The 21,525-nt window shown below is 52.6% G+C and overlaps 1 protein-coding gene across 10 annotated transcripts in view; it reads left to right on the top strand.

Annotated features, from left to right (window-relative positions):
* TRAF3 (TNF receptor associated factor 3) overlaps nt 1-16,820 on the top strand; it is a 111,469-nt gene extending 94,649 nt beyond the window's left edge. For 9 of the 10 annotated variants that reach the window (XM_088024437.1, XM_028099910.2, XM_088024438.1 and 6 more), the window contains 4 exons: nt 684-776; nt 4,794-4,934; nt 9,779-9,953; nt 10,885-16,820. In XM_088024437.1, the coding sequence (XP_087880563.1) occupies nt 684-776; nt 4,794-4,934; nt 9,779-9,953; nt 10,885-11,456 (981 nt within the window). In that variant the 3' untranslated portion in view covers nt 11,457-16,820. The remainder of the gene's footprint in view (nt 1-683; nt 777-4,793; nt 4,935-9,778; nt 9,954-10,884) is intronic. The other variant, XM_088024439.1, reaches the window with a different exon arrangement.
* Nucleotides 16,821-21,525: the final 4,705 nt, after the last annotated feature.

Genomic DNA, 21,525 nt, shown 5'->3' with positions numbered 1-21,525 from the left:
CTAGTATCAAAACAAATTGTATTTTCATACCGATTATTTCCTTAACTATATGAAGTACTATTTCATGTGCTTATTACTGACTCTAAAATGGTCTCCATCTTATGTACTCTGTAGATTGTTTATGTTTTGTATGTAACTTTCCAAGTATACTTACAACAGTGAGGAGCAATACGTTTTCTAATACAGTGTATTTCCCTAATAAGTTAATACTCTAGAAAATTATTTAGAATCCCACTTTGATTACATGTTCGTTCACTAGATTATTGTAGCACTGTCTAGCTGTAACTGCAGGTGCCTAAACATTTCCCATTTGTATTTTTAATGCAAAAAGTTATAAAGGAACAAAAATGAGAGGTCTCAGATTTAATTTCTTGATCTTACAAATACGAAATGCAGATGAAAAGGCTCTTGGTACGAAGCTTGAGGAGCAACGAGCATGACGAACTTGAGATTGCTGTAGAATTACAGGATGTCTGCTCTTCTTGCCTGCCTCCCCACCTGCCCTCGGTAGAGTGGGGGGTTGCTGAGCATGGCCCTTCGAAGGCTTGGAGACCGCCCAATAGCTGTACAGGAATAGGGCTCCCCTCTTCGTGTTTAGTGCTGGGTTTAGGTCATGTGTTAGTCTTGCTGCACTCTGTGATGGAGTGAGGTCAGCTTAATGCACTGCATCTCTGTTCTCGCAGGGGACAAACCAGCAGATTAAGGCCCATGAGGCCAGCTCCGCGGTGCAGCATGTCAACTTACTGAAAGAGTGGAGTAACTCTCTAGAGAAAAAGGTACGCCAGACTGCTTCCCGCTTTTGTTGGCTTTTAATCATTTATTCAAATTATTTAAAGAAGAAAATCTTTTTTATAGTTACTAATGGTTTTGGATAAAAGAAACAGTATCAAGAGAATGTCAAAAAAGTAAATTTCTTTTCACATGACCTTGAGCTCCAAAATGAAGGCATTTGTGTGTGTGTGTGTGTGTTCTTTGTTTGTTAATTGCCAAGCAAGCATGCAGTGCCTTTTTTTTTTTTTTTAAATCACATTGTGGTTACCTTAGCATTGACCTAGAATGGGGATTCTCAGACTGCTAAACCCCCCTTTCTCTTCCCATCAGCCTCATCTTTTTGTAAATAAAGTTTTATTGGAATGCAGCCATGCTCATTCATTTCCCTGTTGTCCATAGCTGCTTTTACAGAGTTTAGGAGTGAGACAGAAACTGTACAGACCTCACAGCCCAAAATGTTTACTCTCTGGCTCTTTACAGAAAAAGTCTGCCAACACCCAATCTGGAAGGTGATGAGGGTTATAAATGCTTCACCATTCTTTGTCTTTTCTGAGCAACATTGCCTCCCCAACCCCACCCCGGTGTTACTGTTGACTTCCTCACCAGACACTTTGTGGAAGTTTGATGCAGAGAGCCCTTGTTCTCCAGCTGGGCGTCTTTTCAAGAGGCCTCAGTTGTGGGGGCTGTGGGCTCCTTAGCAGACACCTTTCCCATGTAATACTTCTTCCCCGGGGGAGTTCTTGGTCCGCGGTGTTCACCTGGGCAGGGCCCTCTATTCATGAGAAAAACATGAAGACCTCCAAGAACTGATAGAGAAGAAACTGTAACAGGATCTCCCATTGTGGTTTCTATACAAAAATAAAAACTTATTTCAATATTCAGGAAACATTTTAGGAAATTTGCAGTAGGAAGGTACCGAGATGAATTAGAGAAACCGGTGGAATTGATGTTTATTTTCTAAAGATTTGTAGAGATTTGAATGCCTTGTTCCCAGTATGAAATCCAACCAATTTAAAATGTGAATGTATTTGAAAAAGTCTAAAATTCTTAATCAAAAATATGAACTGACATAAAGTAGTTTTTTAATATAAATGTTTATGCTGAAGACGAGAAGCGACAGAACGGTTGGCTTGTCACACGTACACACACAAGTACGGCAGAGGGGGGTCCTCTTCAACGGGGACATAAAATGTGTGTGAGAAGAGTCATTGTGACTTCCCCATGAACACACAGTAGTCACTGTGAGTTAATGATGGTTTATGTAAGTCTTTTTTCCCCTCTGCTTGAAGAATGTGTTCTGTTTCTGCTTTTTAAAAAATTATGGGCATAGACGCCAGGCCTCTCTGTCTCTCATCGGCACTCTGCTTCTCACTTAGGAAAAAGGTTCTTTCTTTTGTTTAAAATGCATTGGTTCTGTTCCAGCTGTACTAGTTAGCTAACAGTTTGCGGTTCTGAGGGGTGTGGCTGTCCAGCGGGACAGTCATAGAAGGCGCCTTTGCCAAGTCTGCTCCCAGAGCTGAGCCCCCACGAACGCGTGCAGAGGGTGATCCCTCGGTTGTGTTCTTCTCTCCACCCCGCTTCACCATGCGTGCTCCACTCCACGTGAGTGGTTTGTGTCCGTGGAAATGCCGGGACCCAGCACGGTGGCTGCCTGTGCACAGCCCATAGCGGTTTCTCACCCTGCAAACACCTCACGTGTTGGAACCATCACTGGCCACGCCGAGCACCTGCAAGGGCAGGATGCATCGCCATGCATTGCAGCTGACAGATTTGAAATCTTTGCCCTCTTGGTCTCTTCCTGACTCTGCCCAGCAGAATGGACCCCTGCCTAGGCGTTCAGGTCAGCCGAGCCTGGGCTGTGCAATGTTGTGTGTGTTCACGTGAAGGTGCCTGTCTTTTCCCTGGGCCCAGAGGCAAAGGCTAGACAAAGAATGGAGATACTCATCTTTTTTAAAATGGGAATTTATTTCTCATTATAGAATTACTTAGTTGGAATCTCTTAGGTTATTTTGTTCATGTGTAGTGGAAAATAGAATGTTTGAGTTGGTTCAAAAACTCTGATCCATCACATTCATGTCAAATTAAGGAAAAACTATTTTGTAAAACATGGACTTAAAAACACCCATCTTCTGTATTAGGGAAGCTTACAGGGAAATAAGGAGTGCCCCACCAAAATAGGCTGGAGTAAATGTTGTTCTCACTGAGGAGGGTCTCAGGAAAGGACAGGGGGACTCCTTTCATCTGCCGTGAGGATGTTCTGCTGTTTTCTTGGAAACACCCCTGCCAGGTAGATTTTTCCCATGCATGTCATGTCTACCTGATAGACGAGTGAAAGCTGGGATCTGCAGGCGCTTGGGAGGTGGAGTCTTTCATTAAAATAAATAAATAAATAAATAAATAAATAAATAAAAATTTAAATTAGGGCGGTCCCTAAATTAATAAATTAAGAGTTTAATATGGCATGATGTGTGTTCATTAATGTGAGATGCTTCTGCTCATCCTCAGGTTGCTTGTTCTGTTATAGAAAAAAAATTGCCATTGTTTTTGGAGATACTACTGAGATTTTTTATCAAAAGGGTTGGCATGCATGCAGCCTTTTTTCTTTTTTTGGGTGTGAGACTAAAGAGTCTGGGAATCATGTCCAGCTTGAGAGATGGGAATGAGTGAGCCATAACTTTGGAAAAGGCTGACCTGCCTGCAGGATGGGCACATGGCTCGTCTGCATCACTTGTAGGAGTCCGGGGGCATGAGAGTGTATTTTAGAGAGGAAGGTCCGCTGGCCTGAGTAAAATCCTAGGAAAGTGAGGTATTCTTTTGCCCCTGAGACGTTGTAGGTTCCTTAGTAAATATGCATTTGTTCTAAAATGAAACACTGTATCCAAAGGCGCTGCTTGGTTGCCTGTCTTAAGGCAGGTGGTTCTTTGCAGGGACATCAGGAATCCGTGCCTTACCCACCCAGGTCTGTCCTGGGGCACCCTTGGGCTGTCAGGTCAGGTGTTGGCTAGTATTCGGGGCACATCTGAGTGGAGGTGTCACAGTGTCCCTCATGGAGCCTGCTGTCTTCGGGGGCGGCAGCTGTGCCCCCACACAGACAACATCTGTTGGTGGAGGGGCCTTTCCAAGGGCCAGAGTACCCCATGGAGAAGTTTTGTGAGAAGGCAGCCTTGTCAGACTTGCCCTCGGACTCCTCACCTGAGGGCTTTTAAGACCAGTGTAAATGCGTTCTTGGGAGCTAGTTTTCAGAAAGATATTTTGAAAAGGTCAGCGGTGAGCTTAGAACTGCCCCCACCCCCAGCAGGCCCTTCCTGGGGCTGGCATGGCATTGCAGGTGAATATGTTGAGTTTTGTGGAAGGTGTTCTCGGGCCACAGGCCGGGCGCACAGACTGCAGCTCCGTGTCTCTGTTGCAGGGCTAGTTGTCGGCCTTAAGGAGTAAGTGAGGCACATACGTAGCTGTTTTATTCTTACTGTGCTTTCCCCTTGTGTTGGGAGAGCTTTTCAAAGTGCGGGATGTGGCCCACTGGTGGAAGTGAAGTAATTTAGTGGGTTGCAACTAGTACTTTTTAGAGTAAATTAGAATAAAAGAGAAAGTACCAGGACACATGGAAATGACTAGGGCAAGGATGGTTTTGCGATCCCTGTTTCTTAGGTACACACACACACACACACACACACACATCTGTACACGTGGGGTGAGATGTGAGAATGGGTTTCCTGGTCAAGTTTGAAAGCCACTCTGGTAAGAGGTTTATTGCTTTTCAGCAAAAACTTTAGAAAGTGTGTCCCATTCATTCGGAAATACTTTGCCCCATCTTAGTTAATTACTGGGAGGCAATGTGTAGGATTTCCTGTTAAGTTACCAGGACTTCCGTTTCCTGTATGAAGGGATTTTTCCCCCCCTGGAACTTCTTCCACTGAGCTAGTAGAAGGCCTATATTGTGAAAATGTAAGTACTATCATTATAATTGTGATGAATTAATAAAACCACTTTTTGTGTGCTTAATTGAAGAATTTCTTTTTCAGGTTTCCTTGCTACAGAATGAAAGTGTAGAGAAAAACAAGAGCATACAGAGTCTGCACAATCAGATATGTAGCTTTGAAATTGAAATTGAGAGACAAAAGGAAATGCTCCGAAATAATGAATCCAAAATACTTCATTTACAGGTAAGAAGCTTAAGACTGTGGCTGGATCAAGGGGTAGAGGAGCATGTCTGTGTTCTCCTTCCAGACTTTCTCAGTGAGCTGTTTGAGTAAAAGCCCTGACTTTTGTCAAACAGACGACCTGTTTCTCTTGCTTAAGTGAAGACTTGAGAAAGACCCAGGCGGCTGTTTCTTCCCTGCTTTTCCCTGGAAAGCAAGCCCACTGCCTCTCTTATGTGTCTTTGATTCACTGTTGGTAAAGTAAGCCTTGAAGCCTGTGTTTTTAAAAAATTAGCTGTTTTTATTATTATTTAAGATTTCATATTGTTCAAGAGTAGTTATGTGTAAAGTTTCACTTCCTGAAGTGAAGTGAAGCCAATCTGTTTTGTTTTGGATTTTCTAGTGACACACACACTGCACTTTATCTCACCATAGTGATCCAGACGCGCCTCAAACAAACATGCAAACCTTTGCTGTTCTGTAAGGGGCTTCATTAGATGTCGCTTCTCGTTTGTTACCTACACAGGTACCTGTTAGTGTGTGATTCCTGTAGATCTTCCCTGCACGTTAGCTTCCTCGTGGTATGTGTCTGTACACTGATTCCCACGTGTATCTCACACACCCATGGAAGAATCACTAACATGCCTCCAAAATGCCTTTGCTGTGCTTTTACTTAGGTGCGTTTCCTTAAATTATCTGGAAGATAAAAAATTATTTCCAAGAGCTCAGAGTCACAGCGTCTTTGAGAATGCCTTTCTTCCCATTTTAACATCAGAGATTAGTCATAGTGGCTTGAATTGCCTAGAGATGTATGAAATTAATTTCATTTGTGTTAAAACTTTGTGGTTGTCCAGAGACAAGGAAAAACACAATGAAATAATAGACTGTGTTAGAAAAGGTACAAGTCATTGATATTGAATCAAGCCAGAAAAAGTACATCCCATAAAACACCAGCAAGCCTCCTGCTGGCGAGTGCCTGTGGGAATGTAGTTGGGGATGCCCCACTCGGCTCTGAGCTACTAGCAACATACTGCTGGCCTGGGGCTCTGAGAAGTGCGTGGAAAGGACACAGAAATTAAAGCAATGCTAGAAAACCACCTGTTAAAAATATCAACAACCAAAGGGTTCATTTATGCATTGTCATTTATAACCAGAAAAATTAGGATCTCCATAATGAGGTCATTGGGGCATTTGTCGGAAACCTCTGATGTCATTACATACATCCTCCACATCCCCTTCTCCCAGGGTGAAAAATTTGAATTTAATTTTTTAAAGATTTTATTTATTTATTTATTTGACAGAGGGAGATACAGCGAGAGAGGGAACACAAGCAGGGGGAGTGGGAGAGGGTGAAGCAGGCTTCCCATCGAGCAGGGAGCCCAATGCGGGGCTCGATCCCAGGACCCTGGGACCATGACCTGAGCCGAAGGCAGGCGCTTAACGACTGAGCCCCCCAGACATCCCTAATTTACTCTTTAGTAGAGTTTAATCGTTCCACCGTGTGTGATCTATATTTGAACACTTCTGTAAGGGGCTAAACCGCTGAGCTCTAAGCCAGAAAGAAAGGGGGAAACCGGGTTGCTGGCGCCCAGCGCAGCAGAGGCTGAGCAGCCACACAGTTCGTGCCCCTGTTGGGTCCTAAGTAGGAGGGCAGCCACTTGCCACCGCTCTTCTCTACGGAGAGAAAAGCATGGAGGGAAAGAGACTATGTCGGAAGAAAGGGACTCCAATCACACTGGACGTGCAACTTGCGCCTGATCTTGTTGAGTGCGTTGGGATGGCACACTGCTCCCCCGCAGCGGCTTCTGTAGGCTGAACCCGTCTGGGCGACTGTGTGACGGGAAAGGTGGCAGCTCACTTGTGCTTCACTGTGGGGCTGGCCCAACCGACAGAGTCGGGTCTCTCGGTCTTTGGGGAGCGTGGGTGGAAGGCCTCCGTGGCTGGTCCCCGGAGGCCTTGGCTATCTGTGAAGCACGCTTGGCCTGGGGGCACTTCTCCCCGGTCCCTCAGAGCCTTGTCCACCCTGAGCCTGGCTCACCTGTGCCCCTCATTATTCCTTCCTCATCCCAAACCCTTCCCGTCACCTTCCCCTCCCCTGCTCCCCCAGCCCTGTGGATCGGACCACCACGGTGACAACAGACATGTTACTCTCTGTATCATCTCCTTCCTTGTTGGATCCTCTAGGAGACCCTGAAATCCCAGAGACAGTGGCAACACATAAAGTGTAGAGTCCCTCAGGGCCCCAGATGTACATGGTGGACAGGGATGTGATCAGAGTTGGCCAAAGGGAGCGGAATTTAAGAGAGTATTTGCTTTTGCTGACCCAGGAAGGGCAGTTTCTTAATATTATACTTTTTAAACAACCTGTTTTTCTTCATGAAAAAAAGACCACTTTTTTTAGTGTCCGCTTACTCCCCGTGTCCCTGTTGTTGGCAGAGACAAGAGGAGCTGGTCGTTCCTGCAGTCCAGAGTGCAGGACTGAAGCCATGTGGACCGCCCGGCCCCTGCGCCACCCCCCACACGGTCTCGTTGGCACAGTGTTTGGTACAGAGGTCCCAGTGACCTGAGCGGTGCAAGGGACAGGAAGAGAGACGGTAGTTGAAGCCCTCGGGTGCACTGTGCATGACACTGATGAATTGATGCTCTGGCAGCTAATCTTTTGATTAGGATTTATTTACCTCACCTGCAGTCTGTACCGTCTCTCAGCTCCTGGGTTCTTTTTCTACACCTGCATTTAAGATCTATTTTTATAGAAAGATGACAGCAGCTGAGTGTAGAACGCTCTTGAGGAATGAGATCATGTTTGCTGCATTCTGCAGAGAAAATTTGATTGAGATCAGTGCTCTGCTTGACTCTGTGCCATTTATACAAAGGAGACGAGTGTTTAAAACTACCACATTGTCCCTTGCTACGTGGGAGGGAGGGCTCCTTTTAAGTGATTTGGTGGAGCCTTGTCTGTGTGCACACATCCATGCATGTGTGAGTGTGTGCAAGTGTGTGCATGTGCCCCCCCCCCGCCCCCATGTGCCGACTCTTTGTCACTGAGCTGGTGCCCGGGGCCCCCACGGCAGCCCTCCTCTCACACCCACAGTTCTGTCCCTGAGATCGCCACGTGCCTTCGCGCCCATCGCCCTGTGCACAGCACCAGTCCTGGGGAGGAGGCACCTCTTTGTCACCCCCGTTTTATCTCAGGGGCATGAGGCTGCGGGGTGATGCGTGGCTTGTCCCAGGCCACCGTGCAGTTCACTCAGCGTGGACCAGGCCACAGAATGGAATCTCTCAGAGCCACCACTGATGACCTAGGTTTCCGTTAACCTCCCTCCTAAACGCACTAGTATCCATGTTAGCTCAGCTGGTCACTTTAGCAGGTGGAGTAGCAGATACTCATCAGAAATACATGATGGGTTTGGGTGTTTGGAGAGGCCAGTAGTGCTGTGCCCAGAACCCAGACTTCACGAACTAATTAAATATGCCTCCAGACACATGGATTTAAACAAATTGACATCAGTGTGGGAAGAGGTATTCTTTACAGAAACCATTTTCCTTTTTCAATGTTAGCTAATACCAGGTTTTCTTGGAAAGAAGAGGAAGAGTAACACTGTACTTCTACCCCAAAAAAGTAACCCAAACCTACCATGTTTGTTCCTTGGTGGTTATTAACAGCCAGCAAAGGTGCTGAAACTGAATGTTTAAAAATAGGCTTCCGAAAGGAGAAGTGAACTCAGCAGGCCCTGGGGCTCTCCCCTGTGTGGCCTGAAGCTTCAGAGGCGGCCCAGTTACTCACGGCTTCACTGGTGGCCAGACCACGCAGCCTTCATGAGCTTCACTTCAAAAAATGCAAATCCTTTTTTAGAAGTGAAAACCCTGGGATGCCTGGGGGTGGCTCAGTTGGTTAAGCGTCTGTTTTCGGCTCAGGTCATGATCCCAGGGTCCTGGGATCGAGCCCCGCATCGGGCTCCCTGCTCAGCGGGGAGCCTGCTTCTCCCTCTCCCTCTGCTGCTCCCCGCCCCCACCTCAGGTAAATGAATAAAATCTTTAAAAAGAAGTGAAAACCCTTTAGGTCCCAGCTTCATCCAACAGGTGGGCGTACCTGCCCTTAAAAACAGGCTGGAGTGTGAGTCTTAGCCTTTGCTTATTGTTGTAAATGGTCTGCGTGTTTCTGCAAAAAAAAAAAGGCTTTCTGGATTACTTAAATTAAGATAGCATGAAATGCAGCCTCGCTGTCAACAGCCACATGTTTGTCAGTAGTGTTTCTGTGCCCAGCGGGCACAGGGCACTGAGCATCGTGTGGATGGGGGAAGCAAGCCCCGTTCCTAGGCATTGGCTCTCGGTTTCAGCCAGGGTCTGAAGGTGCGCTGTCGGGGCTCTATCTGCGGCCGGCCGTGTGCAGATGCCAGGTCTCTGGAGCGGGTGGCGGGGTGGTGGCTGCTCTCTCTCAGGACCCAGCAGGGTCCTGGGGTGCTGCCTACAGCCACAGAGATAGGGTGACCCCTCCAGCCCTGGGTCAGGGAGCCTCGTAGGAGACCCACGTTGTTTTGGCCCCTGGAGATGGCTTGGCCCTTTAGGAAACAGAGACCTTCCGACGGCTGATGGGTGTGGCTCCAGGGTCCTGCACCTGAGGCTCTAGGACAGAGTGGTGTGGGCCCCGTGCCCTGCAGCTGGCGGGTGAGGCTTCTCTCTGCCTTGGTCCCCTCCTCTGGGCTAGGGACCTGTGGCCCCTGCGTCCCCTGAGATGTGCCTGGGCGACCGGTGAGATGCCTGTGTGGGAGCCGGCTGTCCTTCCTAACCAGCTGGTGTCTGGTGCCAGTAGCACAGGGTCTGCGGAGTTCTAACTGTGTTTTACCTTTCTGATGCCTTTGATTTGGAAGCGAGTGATAGACAGCCAGGCGGAGAAACTGAAAGAGCTGGACAAAGAGATCCGTCCCTTCCGGCAGAACTGGGAAGAAGCAGACAGCATGAAGAGCAGCGTGGAATCCCTGCAGAACCGAGTGACAGAGCTGGAGAGTGTGGACAAGAGTGCAGGACAGGCGGCGCGGAACACAGGTGGGGGCGGCAGGGGCAGGCACGGGCGCAGGGTGGTCGGGGGGGTCTGGAGCGGGCAGCGTGCGTCCTGGTCTGTTCTGGGGAGCCTGGCCAGCCTGGCCAGGTCTGGGGGCTTGAGCTGGTAGGTAGGTGGTACGTTGGGCACACACCACCTTGAGCAGTGATTTCTGGCGACATACTACTCGTTCAGAGGTGTGATGACTTTCCAGCCAGAGAGGCCTTTGAGAGAGAAACATCTCGCACCTAGACACACCCCCTCCGTGGGATGCCAGCACGGTAGAGAGGAGGTATAGGGTGGACACCAGGCAGAGGGCAGGGCTTCTGGGGGGGTGGGAGGAGGTGAGGGAGAGGCCCAAGGGACAGAAGTGACAAGCAGGTGAGCACAAGACCCTGCGGTGTGCTCAGCCAGTGTGTTTCTGATATCTAGAAGCTGCTTTGGGGACTGAGTGAATATTCTGAATGTTTGCATGACAAGGATTAATGGTGCAGAAGAACTGAGGTTATGGCAACGTCCACCGCCCCCACCCCCCATTGGGTTAAGCCGAGGACGGGAATGGCGAGAGGCTACGCAGGGCACAGGTGACTCTGAGCATCAGGCTGGAAGGCAGGGGCATGTGAGCAAGAAGGTGGCCTTTCCCTGCCCCCAGCGAGGCTCTGAGGGTGCCCTTGGGAGAGAGGGCCCTGCGGTGATGTGCCCTGTGACACACAGGCCCTATGTCCCCCAGGTGTTGCCTCCCAGCAGGCCATGGCCGTGGGTGTGGGGGGCCAACGAGGCAGGGATCTGAGGCCTGTTTTTCAGGAGACATACCAGGTACTTGTCTTCTCCTCAGAAGCCCATTCCGCTTAGTGCCGGTGCTGGCGGGAATGGGCTCCTCCCACCTTCCTGACACTCACGGCCCTCCTTCACCCTATCTCTCCTCACCCACGGCAGGCTTGCTGGAGTCCCAGCTGAGCCGGCACGACCAGATGCTGAGCGTCCACGACATCCGCCTGGCCGACATGGACCTGCGCTTCCAGGTCCTGGAGACAGCCAGCTACAATGGCGTGCTGATTTGGAAGATCCGCGATTATAAGCGGCGGAAGCAGGAAGCCGTCATGGGGAAGACCCTGTCTCTTTACAGCCAGCCTTTCTACACGGGCTATTTTGGCTATAAGATGTGTGCCAGGGTCTACCTGAACGGGGATGGCATGGGGAAAGGGACGCATTTGTCGCTGTTTTTTGTCATTATGCGTGGAGAGTACGATGCTCTGCTTCCTTGGCCATTCAAGCAGAAAGTGACGCTCATGCTGATGGATCAGGGGTCCTCTCGGCGTCACCTGGGAGATGCGTTCAAGCCGGACCCCAACAGCAGCAGCTTCAAGAAGCCCACCGGGGAGATGAATATTGCCTCTGGCTGCCCAGTGTTTGTGGCCCAAACTGTGCTAGAAAACGGGACATATATTAAAGATGATACCATTTTTATTAAAGTCATAGTGGATACTTCGGATCTGCCGGACCCCTGACAAGTCACTGGGGAGGTGGATTGAGCAGAAGGCAACTCCTCTGGGGGGTTTGAACCGGCTGTCTCCACCGAGGTCCTCGTGCTCAGAAAAGGACCTTGTGGAAAGGAGGAAGCAGCAGAAGGTGGCCGCGGGCCGGCGGGAGGAGCCACGCGTGAGGACACACCGGACATGTTTTCTAATAGACTAGCAACACTCCACTCTGAAGAATTATTTATCCTTCGACGTGATAAATACTCCTGTCAGAGAAGGTTTTCATTTTCATTTTTAAAGATCTAGTTAATTAAGGTGGAAAACATATATGCTAAGCAAAAGAACCATGATTTTTCTTCCTTAAACTTGAACACCAAAAAAAACACGCACACACATGTACACACACGCACACACATGTACACACACGCACACACATGTACACACACACACACACACACACACACACACACCTGGGAATAGCTGGACATGTCAGCATGTTAAGTAAAAGAAGAATTTATGAAATAATAATGCAATTCTGATATATTCTAAAATTCAAGAGTGCAATCTTGTTTCAAATATAGTATATTGTCTATTTTTAAGGCCTCATCTGGTCTCTGTTTTAATAATTTGTTTGTCAGAAGACCCTAAAGTACAACTAGGTCTTTTTTGAAAGTCTAATTCAGAATCATTTTTTAATTTAAAGTTCTAAGATAATTGTTATTGCAAACATTTTATTTTAAAACGTTGATAGACTGATATTTCTTGGAAGAAAATGTAAAATATCAAACACTGGTTATCACTTGTGATAGGAAAGAAACTATTCAATCTGCTGTTATTTCTCGTTAGAAATGTAAACCTTCAATATCTGTCGTAGTTAATGACACTACTTCAAAATTACTATGAAAGGGAAACTGCTCATGGATGCTGTGCATCATTTTCAGATTTATAATTGTTTTCACCCTAAAATAGGGCATTTGTTGAACTTTGGAGTTCTAAACAAAATCCTGTAGGCTTTTAAAATTCTGCCCCCTCTGTTCAGACACTCTCTCTATTGCTGACAGCTCTGACCTTCGGTGTCCAGCGCCCGGGGGGTGGGCAGGTGGCTCGTGCTGGAGGAGGCCACAGCAGGTGTGTTTCTTCATTTTGTCACATTGCTGCGTTTTGTTAACAGTCTCCAAAGGCAACATTGTGTAGAGGTGGTGGCATACTGTACATGTGCCTTAGACGTGACCTGCTGCTTCTCGACCCTGGCTTTGTGTTCACTGTAACTCTAGAAGGTGATAGCTTAACCTGACTTTTCTCTCGACCACTAGATCTCTGCCTCTTCAAGGGCCCTCAGACAGCCCAGTTCCTGCTGAGGAAGCCAGGCTCGTCTTCAGCTTCTGGAGCCTCCACTGCTCAATTATCACAGATTCCGAATCTCTGGGCCCCCAAAGTGAGCTGCCCAGCCCCAGCGTGGGCTTGCTCCCACCCCGGGGGCAGGAGGGGGGTAGCCACGGCACCTCTCCGGGTCTCCCCCCCGCCCCCGGGTCATGGGAGTCCACCCCCCACGGAGCAGAACCCTCTGAGCATTCCAGAGACTGCCGCTCTTGGGGGGCCCGCCCAGGCTTGCTGACAGGGTCCCGGAACCACCGTTCTCTCGGGAAGGGTGGTCTCGGGACCGTCCCAGCCTGCGCCTGCCCAGACGGCGTTTTCTCAACTCACTGTTTACCTTCTCTCAATGGTCCAACTGTGATTAGAAGCCGGAGCCCTGCCTCCCTGTGCCCCTCTGCTATGCACCATGCTCCATGGGTGCTCTTACCACTGATGGGTGCTACACGTGACGGGTGCTTCTTAGGCAAAACCAGTGTGTGTGAACCACCGCATCTGTGCCGCTCATCCAAAAGACGCGCCCACAATTGGCCAGCTGGGCCGCGCACCTCAGACTGCCTGCCTCTGGGCTTCCCCGTGGTCGTGCGGGGACGGTTGGGCTGGTGCCCGGTGGCCCGCCGTGTCTCTGGTGCTGCCATCTGCCCTGGGCGTGCCTCCGCCCCAGTGCCTGCTGGAAGTGCCCTCCTAGCGCACACCGTCCCCTTCCATAAGTGACCTCCTTGGTTCCCGGCACCTGCCACGCCCTTGCGCAGTTCAGTGCTCGTTTTCATCTTTTTTATTTTCTCCACCCTGCTCCCCCCCCCGCCATTGCTTTGAGGGCGAGTCTGTGTCTTCGGTCCCGTCCATGAGGAGTCGTGTGTCCCTGTTCGTAGACGAAGGACGTCCTGCAGGTGCTGCGGGACCCCTGTTACCTTGAAGGTGTCCCCGACATCCTCCAGACCCTGCCCTGGTTCTATCCTGGACACCCAGTTGGGAGAGGACGCCAGGTGGCCCCTGCCCGGCTTTGGGTGGCTTTCCTGCAACTTCCTCCCCCTTCACTAAAAGTATGGACAATATTAACAAATTTGAGATAAGCAACATCTCAGTCTGGTAAAAAAACAACAACAACAACAACAACAAAAAAAAACAATACTTTGCCTCTCCTGGTTGGAATTCTTCTGGGGGTGGGCCACCTGGGAGCACTTCTGGAAGTCTCTGTCCTGTGGTGGGGGGACTTTCCCAGCAGCCCCTCCCAGACACGCTCCTTGTGGGAGATGACAGGCCCCTTTGGCCTCCTCCAGGGAGCCCATAGGACGTGGCATCACCGGCTGGCACCGTCCCCTGGGATGCAGATGGGCCACAGCGGAAGCCTCATCCTGTGGCTTGAAAATAGTTCGTGTTAACGGGGTCGTATGCCTTTTGGCCACTGTGCACCTCTTTCCTCTTGTGCACTTGGGACTTTGTGGACCGCGGCCTCCTGAAGGACCTGAGCGGGTGGTGCTGCCCTGATGGACGCACCTGGTGTGGCTTCCGTCCTGACTCCTCGGTGCCCTGGTCTGGTGCTTGCCGCCCGGGGCTGGCCTTGGGCTGTGGCCCCGGAGCGGCCGGCCCTCCTGGCTTCACAGGGTCCCAGCCACAAACGAAACATGTCACACGCAGTATGTATTGGCTGCACTTTTCTATTTCCTAAAAGTGACAAAATTCCCCATGGGACAAAACTGTTCTGATGCTTTAGAGAAACCAACACCGAGTCTTGTGCGTGAATTGAGCCAGTCGGCTTCCCGGTCAGCCGCGTACTGGACGCGAAGACCGCTCCCCATCTCAACTTGCCTCGTGGGGTTCTCCGGACACACGCTCTGGCCCACTCTGCGCCGACCACGGAGGCCACCGGGGTGGGGGGCGCCCGGGCCGGGCTTGACTGTGAGAGTGGGCGCCTGCTTGGGGGTACACGGCGGGAGGGCGGGCCCTTGCCCGGGACGCCGGGAGGCTCTGCATGGCCCAGTGGCACCTGGCAGCTGGAATCCGCTCCCCTGGGCCTCTTCTAGAAGTTGGGTTTTCCAGTTTCCGGGGCCCGCGGGTAACACAGAGGAGACCATAGGTATTCTTGTGAGTTGTTCTGAGACCTGCTGCCGCTCTGGGAGTGACTGGCTGTGCAGGTGGACGGAGGAGGCACCGTGGGGGCCGCTGCCCCAGCCCCAGTGCGCAGCCTGTTCCCAGAGCAGCGTCTGCGAGGCTGCAGGTCGAGCGAGCAGCTCTGGGCCAAGATGTGCCTTTCCTTTCCCGCCGCAATGCAGTTTTTCCTTTGCCTTGTGACCCCACGGGGCTGTGGAGCACGGGAAAGCCCGTCCTCCACGGCGGCAGTCGCCACCGGGCCCTTCACATGCCGGCCAGCTTCCAGGGGGCTCTCTGGCACCGCGGATGCCCCTGCGGCTTCCCCTCGACCACTGGGGCCCACCTTGGTGAGGCAGGGTCTTCGTGTCCCTCACCACATGTCCCAGGTGAGGCCTGCAGCTGTCATCAGCGGGCAGTGTCGTGGTCACCCACGGCAGGCCTGGCGTCCTGCGGCTGGAGGGACAGCCGGTAGAGGAAGGGATGTCTGGACAGACCCTTCCACACGGCAGGGTCCTGCGGTGGGCCCTTTCCCTGTCAAGGGAGGCGGGCAGAGTGGCAGGACCCCTCTGCAGCTCACACCCTGGGGGTGCACACCTCCTCCTTACTCTGCACGACGGAGGGCCGCCGCCACCGGCATCGGCTCCCGGCGTCTGCGCGGGGCCGGGCGGGAGGTCACACTCCTCCTGGTACCTCTTGCCCCAACCTCAGGCCTCCGAAGCGCGTCCCTCTGCTCTGGGTAGTCAGCAGAGCTGTAAGATACTGTTTTCTTACTTCTGGTCCGGATCTTTCTCAGACTGCGGAGAAGAGCTGGGGAGAGCTCCAGGCGCTCCTCTGCATTTGTGAGCGTCTGAGAGGTGAATGAGGGGTCTGTCACCCAATCAGCTTCTCAGCCCAAGACCATGGTTCTGTCTTCAGTTTGCAAATCTCAACAGTTTTATTTTCTCCAAAGTAGAATACGTCCACTGGGCTCTAAGTCAGATGAGGTCCGTGTGTGGCTCCCGTGTCGTCATTACTGTCTGCCCCGCGGCGGGGCAGGCTGTCTCCAGGGAGCTGGGGCCCACGGGGGAAGGGAGCGTCCCAGCGGTGTGTCCCGGGCGCAGGTGGTTAGTCCTGTCTGAGGAGGCCCCAGTGGCACCTAGCAATGCTTGGCCTTTCATTTCTCCTGCTGCTGCTGTATCTGGAGTCTCTTGTGAATTCTTGCATTGAAAAAGAGGTTCAAGTCCAGGATGGCTGTACCACTCCTGCCGTTAGTGGTGATTGGTTTTTATAACTCAGTCCCCTAGTAGACAAGTCAGATAACCTTCAACAGCAAACTAAACGAGTTAATTGGTAAACACAAAAGCCGGCATTATTTCCAAGGATTTCTACAAGAATTACCTATAAAATAACATCTGTGGTCAAGGAAGTGTGTGAATCCATGTAGACAATTGTCAGGTTTTTAGAATTGCATTCTTTCTCTGATGGCACACCTCTTCGTTCAGTTCTATTACCCAAAAACAAAGACCAAAGAAGGCCAATCTCCCATTTGACTCTGTATTTTTAATCTGCCTGTTTTAAAAATTGCCGTCTGTAGTAACCGCTCGCTGTGAGGACCCATCTTGACACTCCAAGTGATTGTGACCAGTGATTCACGTCCTGTGTGTTTCTGCTCTTCTAAGAAAAAACAACAAAAAGACAGTATGTTATTGCTCAGCAATAATCATGTTGTTAATGTGAGTTAACAACATGTCTGATTTTCTGATAGCATTATTATGTTTTATATTTTTGTTTACTGTATATCGTGTGTGGTTTTATTTGGTATTTATTTGTGTTTTGAGGTCTTGCGATGTTTTTGTGTTTCTGATGCTAACAACTAAAGTTTGTAAGAGTGTAGAATGCAAAACTTTGAAATGCTAAACTGTCTGATTAGAGGAAAATAAATCTGACTAAGGAGTCTGGGTTTCTTTTTCCGCCGTCTCTCCTAAGCACCCGGCAATGCCCTGGCCTTTCCCTCCCGCCTCTCCTCTCAGAAGTGGCCTTCCCAGTGGCCTGCGTGGCCACACAGCCCCATGCTCAAAAGGGCCGCCCACGCTTGGCTTCAGGCTCTTCTGTCACCGTCTTAGAACTCTCGATGTTTGGAAAGGGGGTCCCACGTGCTCGGTTTACACGAGACCCTGCAGACGATGCAGCCGTCCCTTCCTGCGGCCTCCTGGCCTCCCCTGCAGGTGGAGCGCCGACTTCCGCGCGTCCCGGAGGCTGGTGCGCCCCGCAACCATGCTCTCAAGTCTGCGGCTTGGTCCAGAGCAGGCGCCGTGGCCCTCACCCTCCCACCAGGTCCATGCCCGGGCATCTGGCACGGTGGATGGGCCCCGGACCCGGGACCTGCCCAGCTCCCCACCTTCATCCGCCGTGAGGCCTTTGGGTTCTTTGAGCCTCAGTTCCTCATCTGTCAAATGGAAGAACAGCATCTATCTCCTTTCTGAAAGGTGGTGATTAAAAAGCTGTACCAGGGTGCCTGGGTGGCCCAGTAGGTGGCGTGGCTGACTCTTGATTTTGGCTCAGGTCGTGATCCTGGGGTCCTGGGATCAGTGGGGAGTCTGCTTGAGATTCTCTCTCTCCTCCTCCCTTTGCCCCCCTCCTCCCACAAAATCTCAAGCAGGCTCCATGCTCAGCGCGGAACCCATTGTTGCGCTCGATCACATGACCCTGAGATCATGACCTGCACCGAAACCCAGAGTCAGACACTTAACTGACTGAGCCACCAGGCACCCCTAAATAAATAAATCCTAAAAAAAACAAAACAAAACAAACAAACAAAAAAAAACCAGTGCTGACCATTCAGGTGCTTGTGAGGGCTCCAGGCAATCAGGTGTTGTGTTTTTGTTTTTTTTTTAATTTTTATTTATTTCAATAATCTCTACACCTAGCATGGGGCTCTAACTCACGACCCTGAGATCAAGAGTTGCATGCTCTTGAGCCAGCCGGGCACCCCGCCAGGCAACCAGTTCTAAACAGCTGCTCATAGGAGTGTCGGGGGGTAGAGGGCCAGCATGACCCCTCCCAGCTCAGCATTTCTCTGGGTGGTTCTATGGACCAGGTCCAGGGGCAGGAAGCCCTTGAGGACCCCCCAAATTACCCATTGTGGAGCCTGCTTTCCAGCACTGATGCAAAGATCATGGGTACTGCCCAGCCCCTCCCCCACGGTCCTGCCCCTCCAGGGGTCTGCTCTGCAGCCCCACTGCAGCAGGAAGGGCCGGACCCATCCAGGGTCTCAGGACACGCTGTTCCTGCTGTCCGATGCTGGGGGGCCCGCCAGCCCATGCCCTCAGCCCTGCAGTGAAGCACAGAGTGGGGAGCCCAGGGCCCCCCGGCTCTTCCTAATGCAGGCTCCCACACCCAGAACCCAGAGAAGGGCACCATGTCCCTCTGTGTGGAGGCTCCCAAGTCCGCCCACCCCTGTGGTGAGAGGCTTGCGCTCCATTGTCTCTCTGGCACTCAGGCCTGGGCTCCCACCGTGGCCTCAGCCACACCAGGACCACTGAGCGACACTGCAGGTGGCCCACAGCCATGGAAGCCAGAGCCCCTGAGGACAGCCTGGACTGACAGTGTGGACAGTCCTGTGGGCTGGGCAGCCACGGAGCCACGTGGACTTGGGGTTTTCCAGCTCCTTCGGAAGGGATGCACTCAGCCGGAATTTCAGAAACTGGATGCTTTTCTTTCAGCCTTTTGGAGTTTTTTTTCTGAGTTGTACAGGAAGGGGAGTGAGCCGTATACCCCAGAAGAGTGCCCCTGCTGGTTGCACGTGGGCCAGAGGCGCCCCGGGGAACCCCCGGCAGAGGCGGCTGCAGATCCAGGCTGCCGGCCAACAGCAGAGAGTGTGTGCGATGAGAAACGGGGTGATCTGTGCAGCTCCTCCCCCTGAGCCCAGACCGCTCCCAGGACTGAGCGTAGCAGCACAGCAATCAGACCAGCCACGGCCTTGGCCTTGGTCCCTGGAGTCGGCCCTGGGGACAGCCCGGCTCTCCCTGTGAGCTGGGACCAGGGAGACTGCCAGGCAGTGCACTGGGACCCTTGCTGCAGCCCACGGCTCTGGGGGACGGGGTGGGGCCGCTCTGTTCCAAACCCTTTCAGCCAGGACTTCTGAGGACAAACTAGAACACGCTCAGAACAAGGGTGCAGGACCGTGAAAGGCCTCTCGTGCGGCAGGCTCCCGGCCCCCCGTGCTCTTGCTCTGCACACGGAAGCAGGACCGTCCCACACGGGCCGAGGACCAAACCCGGAAAAATGTCTGAGGCCACCGACCACCGCACTTGGTCAGAGATGCCCGGTCTCTGAGGGTCCCTTTCAAGCAAGAACATGGAGGTCTGGCGAGGGGGGGCGCATCTCCTGGAGCCCTCCCTGCGCTCTGCTGGTCCTCCGTGATTGTCGCTCACCCTGCAGGACGCTCCTGGCACCCCAAATGGGTGAAGACCTCGAGCTGGGGTGGCTCGGTGCCAAGCGTGGGTTTCCTGAAAGCGGACAGCGGTATAATCCAAATCCTGAAATCCAGGAGGCTCTGTGAGAAACACCACGGCCGCGAGGAGAACAGAAGGCCCGCAGAAGAGGTCTGCGCCTTGACCCTCAGGGTCGGCCTCGGAGGAAGGCAGAACTGAGAGGCCCCCGCAGCTACTCCCCTCCGCCAGGCCCGGGGCCACGAGCTGGCGGTGGGGCGCACCCCGGAGGGGAAAGCATGTTAGGGCGTCTGGGGCGGCATGAGGCCCCCGTGAAAAGCGCTCTCGGAGCCGGGAGGGCGTGCTCTCAGCCACTGTGGCCACCGGCCTGGCAGGAGACACTCCGTGCTGACCTTGGCCCGCTGGGCCACCCCCCCAGGCGTCACACGCTGTGTGCAGTGGCACCTCCTCACAGAGGCCTGCCCTGGCCGCCTTCCCGAGTGGCTCCCTCGTGGTCACCGCACCCTCTGCCCCCCTCCCCCATCCCTGCTCCTTCCGAGCCCCACTCAGAACCGTGTGGGGTGTCCCTCCTCCACCTCCCCGGCCAACAGCAGGTCCAGGAGGGCCGTGCTCCCAGCCCCCGCTACATGCCTGGCCCCAGGAGTGCGCACCAACGCAAGGCCGGGAGCCATCCGGAGATGGACAGGGAAGTCACAGGTCGGGGCCGGGGACTATTCCAGGACCCGCAGGCCCTGCAGGTGACCCGGCTGCCTGTGGGGAGTGTCAGCCATCCCTTCTTCCCACACATATTTTTGGGGTGGCCCCTGTGCTCCAGGCCCCAGGGCACATGGCGGAGGATGCTGACCGTGGGGAGGCCCACAGTGGCCCCTCTGGAGAGGTGACTTCATGCAGAGACCAGAGTCTTAAAGGGGAAGCCCTGCCAAGAGGGGCTGCACCCCCATCGTCCCACGGCCACCACCTCACCTTCCTTTCCCTGTGTGGGAAGAGAATCATGCATGCTGGAGAGGGACAGTAAGGCCCAGAGATGTGCAGGAGACTACCCAAAGTCACACAGCGAAGCAGGGACAGAGGTGGGGGTGAAGGAGCTGGGGAACTGTTCTTGGGGCTGGATCCATTTCCACAGAGTTGTAGAGAAGGGAGAGGGGGAGGGAGAGTGGGAAGGGGGTGCTTCACATGGCTCTGCAAGTCTTGGGGGCACCCCTAGGGCGGCAGGGCTGTCACTCACGTGCCCTCACACCAGGGGAGGGCTGAGGTGGCCCATCAGAGCACAGCAGCCCTGCGCCATGGGACTGGTGTAGCGTTGGAAACAGTAATCAATCAGAGGCCTCGCTGAGACCATGCAGAGGGGCCTAGTCAGGGAGTTGTGGGGTCCAGTTCTCCCAGGCCATCTTTCCTGCCATGTGGAGGAGGTTGTGCACAGAAGGAAACCAGCCCAGCGAGGGCAGTCAAGCCAGGACAGAGTGAGACTGAGACACGCAGGCAGACACAGAGACCAAGAGTTTCGCTGGTCACTGGATCCAACCTTGCCTGAAGCAGGTGCTTCAGGGCATTTCCTGGTTACTGGAACAAACTCACCTTGGGACTTTGCATTTCTCCTACTTCCAATTGTGGTCCCGACCAATTCCAAAGTGTGTGCTCACATGCGTACCTGGGTACCCAGGGCACCTGTGCGTGCAGTTTGGGGCCTTCTGTGAACACAGGGCACCTGCGGCACGGTCTGCATCATGTCTTTGCTCCTGAGGTGTCCCAGGGGCTCTCGGGCAGCTCTGGGCCAGGGCTGCTGCCTGTCAGCATGGGCTCCAGCCTGGGCCACCCTCTGATGGCTGGACACTTCTGGGCCCCTGTCCAGCTGCTGCTCAAGAATGCCCCCTTCAGGCTGGGGAGATGAATGCCGATATCTCATGGCCCACCAGCCCCAACTCCTCCTGTTCTGCCACCTTGAGTATACCATCCACACCGTGGCTACAGCTGTGACCTCCTCCGTGTCCCAGCTTTAACGCCACCTCTTCTAGGAAGACTTCTCTGACTGCCCAGGCAGCCTTGCTGCCCTGTTCAGACAGCACAGTCTCTCTGGGAATGGCCTGCCCAGGTGGGACAGGAGTGGTCAGAAAGTTCCATTTCCCCAAGGCCCAACATCCCATCCTCTAGAGCCTCTCTTGGGCCTCGGCCTCAGTGCAATCCACTTTCTGAGTTGGGAGAAAGATGCC

This window comes from Eumetopias jubatus, unplaced genomic scaffold, assembly GCF_037043125.1.
Source record: "Eumetopias jubatus isolate StellerSeaLion01/CBP00866 unplaced genomic scaffold, mEumJub1_p1.0 scaffold_7, whole genome shotgun sequence".
NCBI classification, from domain to species: Eukaryota; Metazoa; Chordata; class Mammalia; order Carnivora; family Otariidae; genus Eumetopias; species Eumetopias jubatus.
The sequence above is the reverse complement of the archived record's forward strand: the minus strand, read 5'-3'. Positions and strand labels throughout refer to the sequence as shown.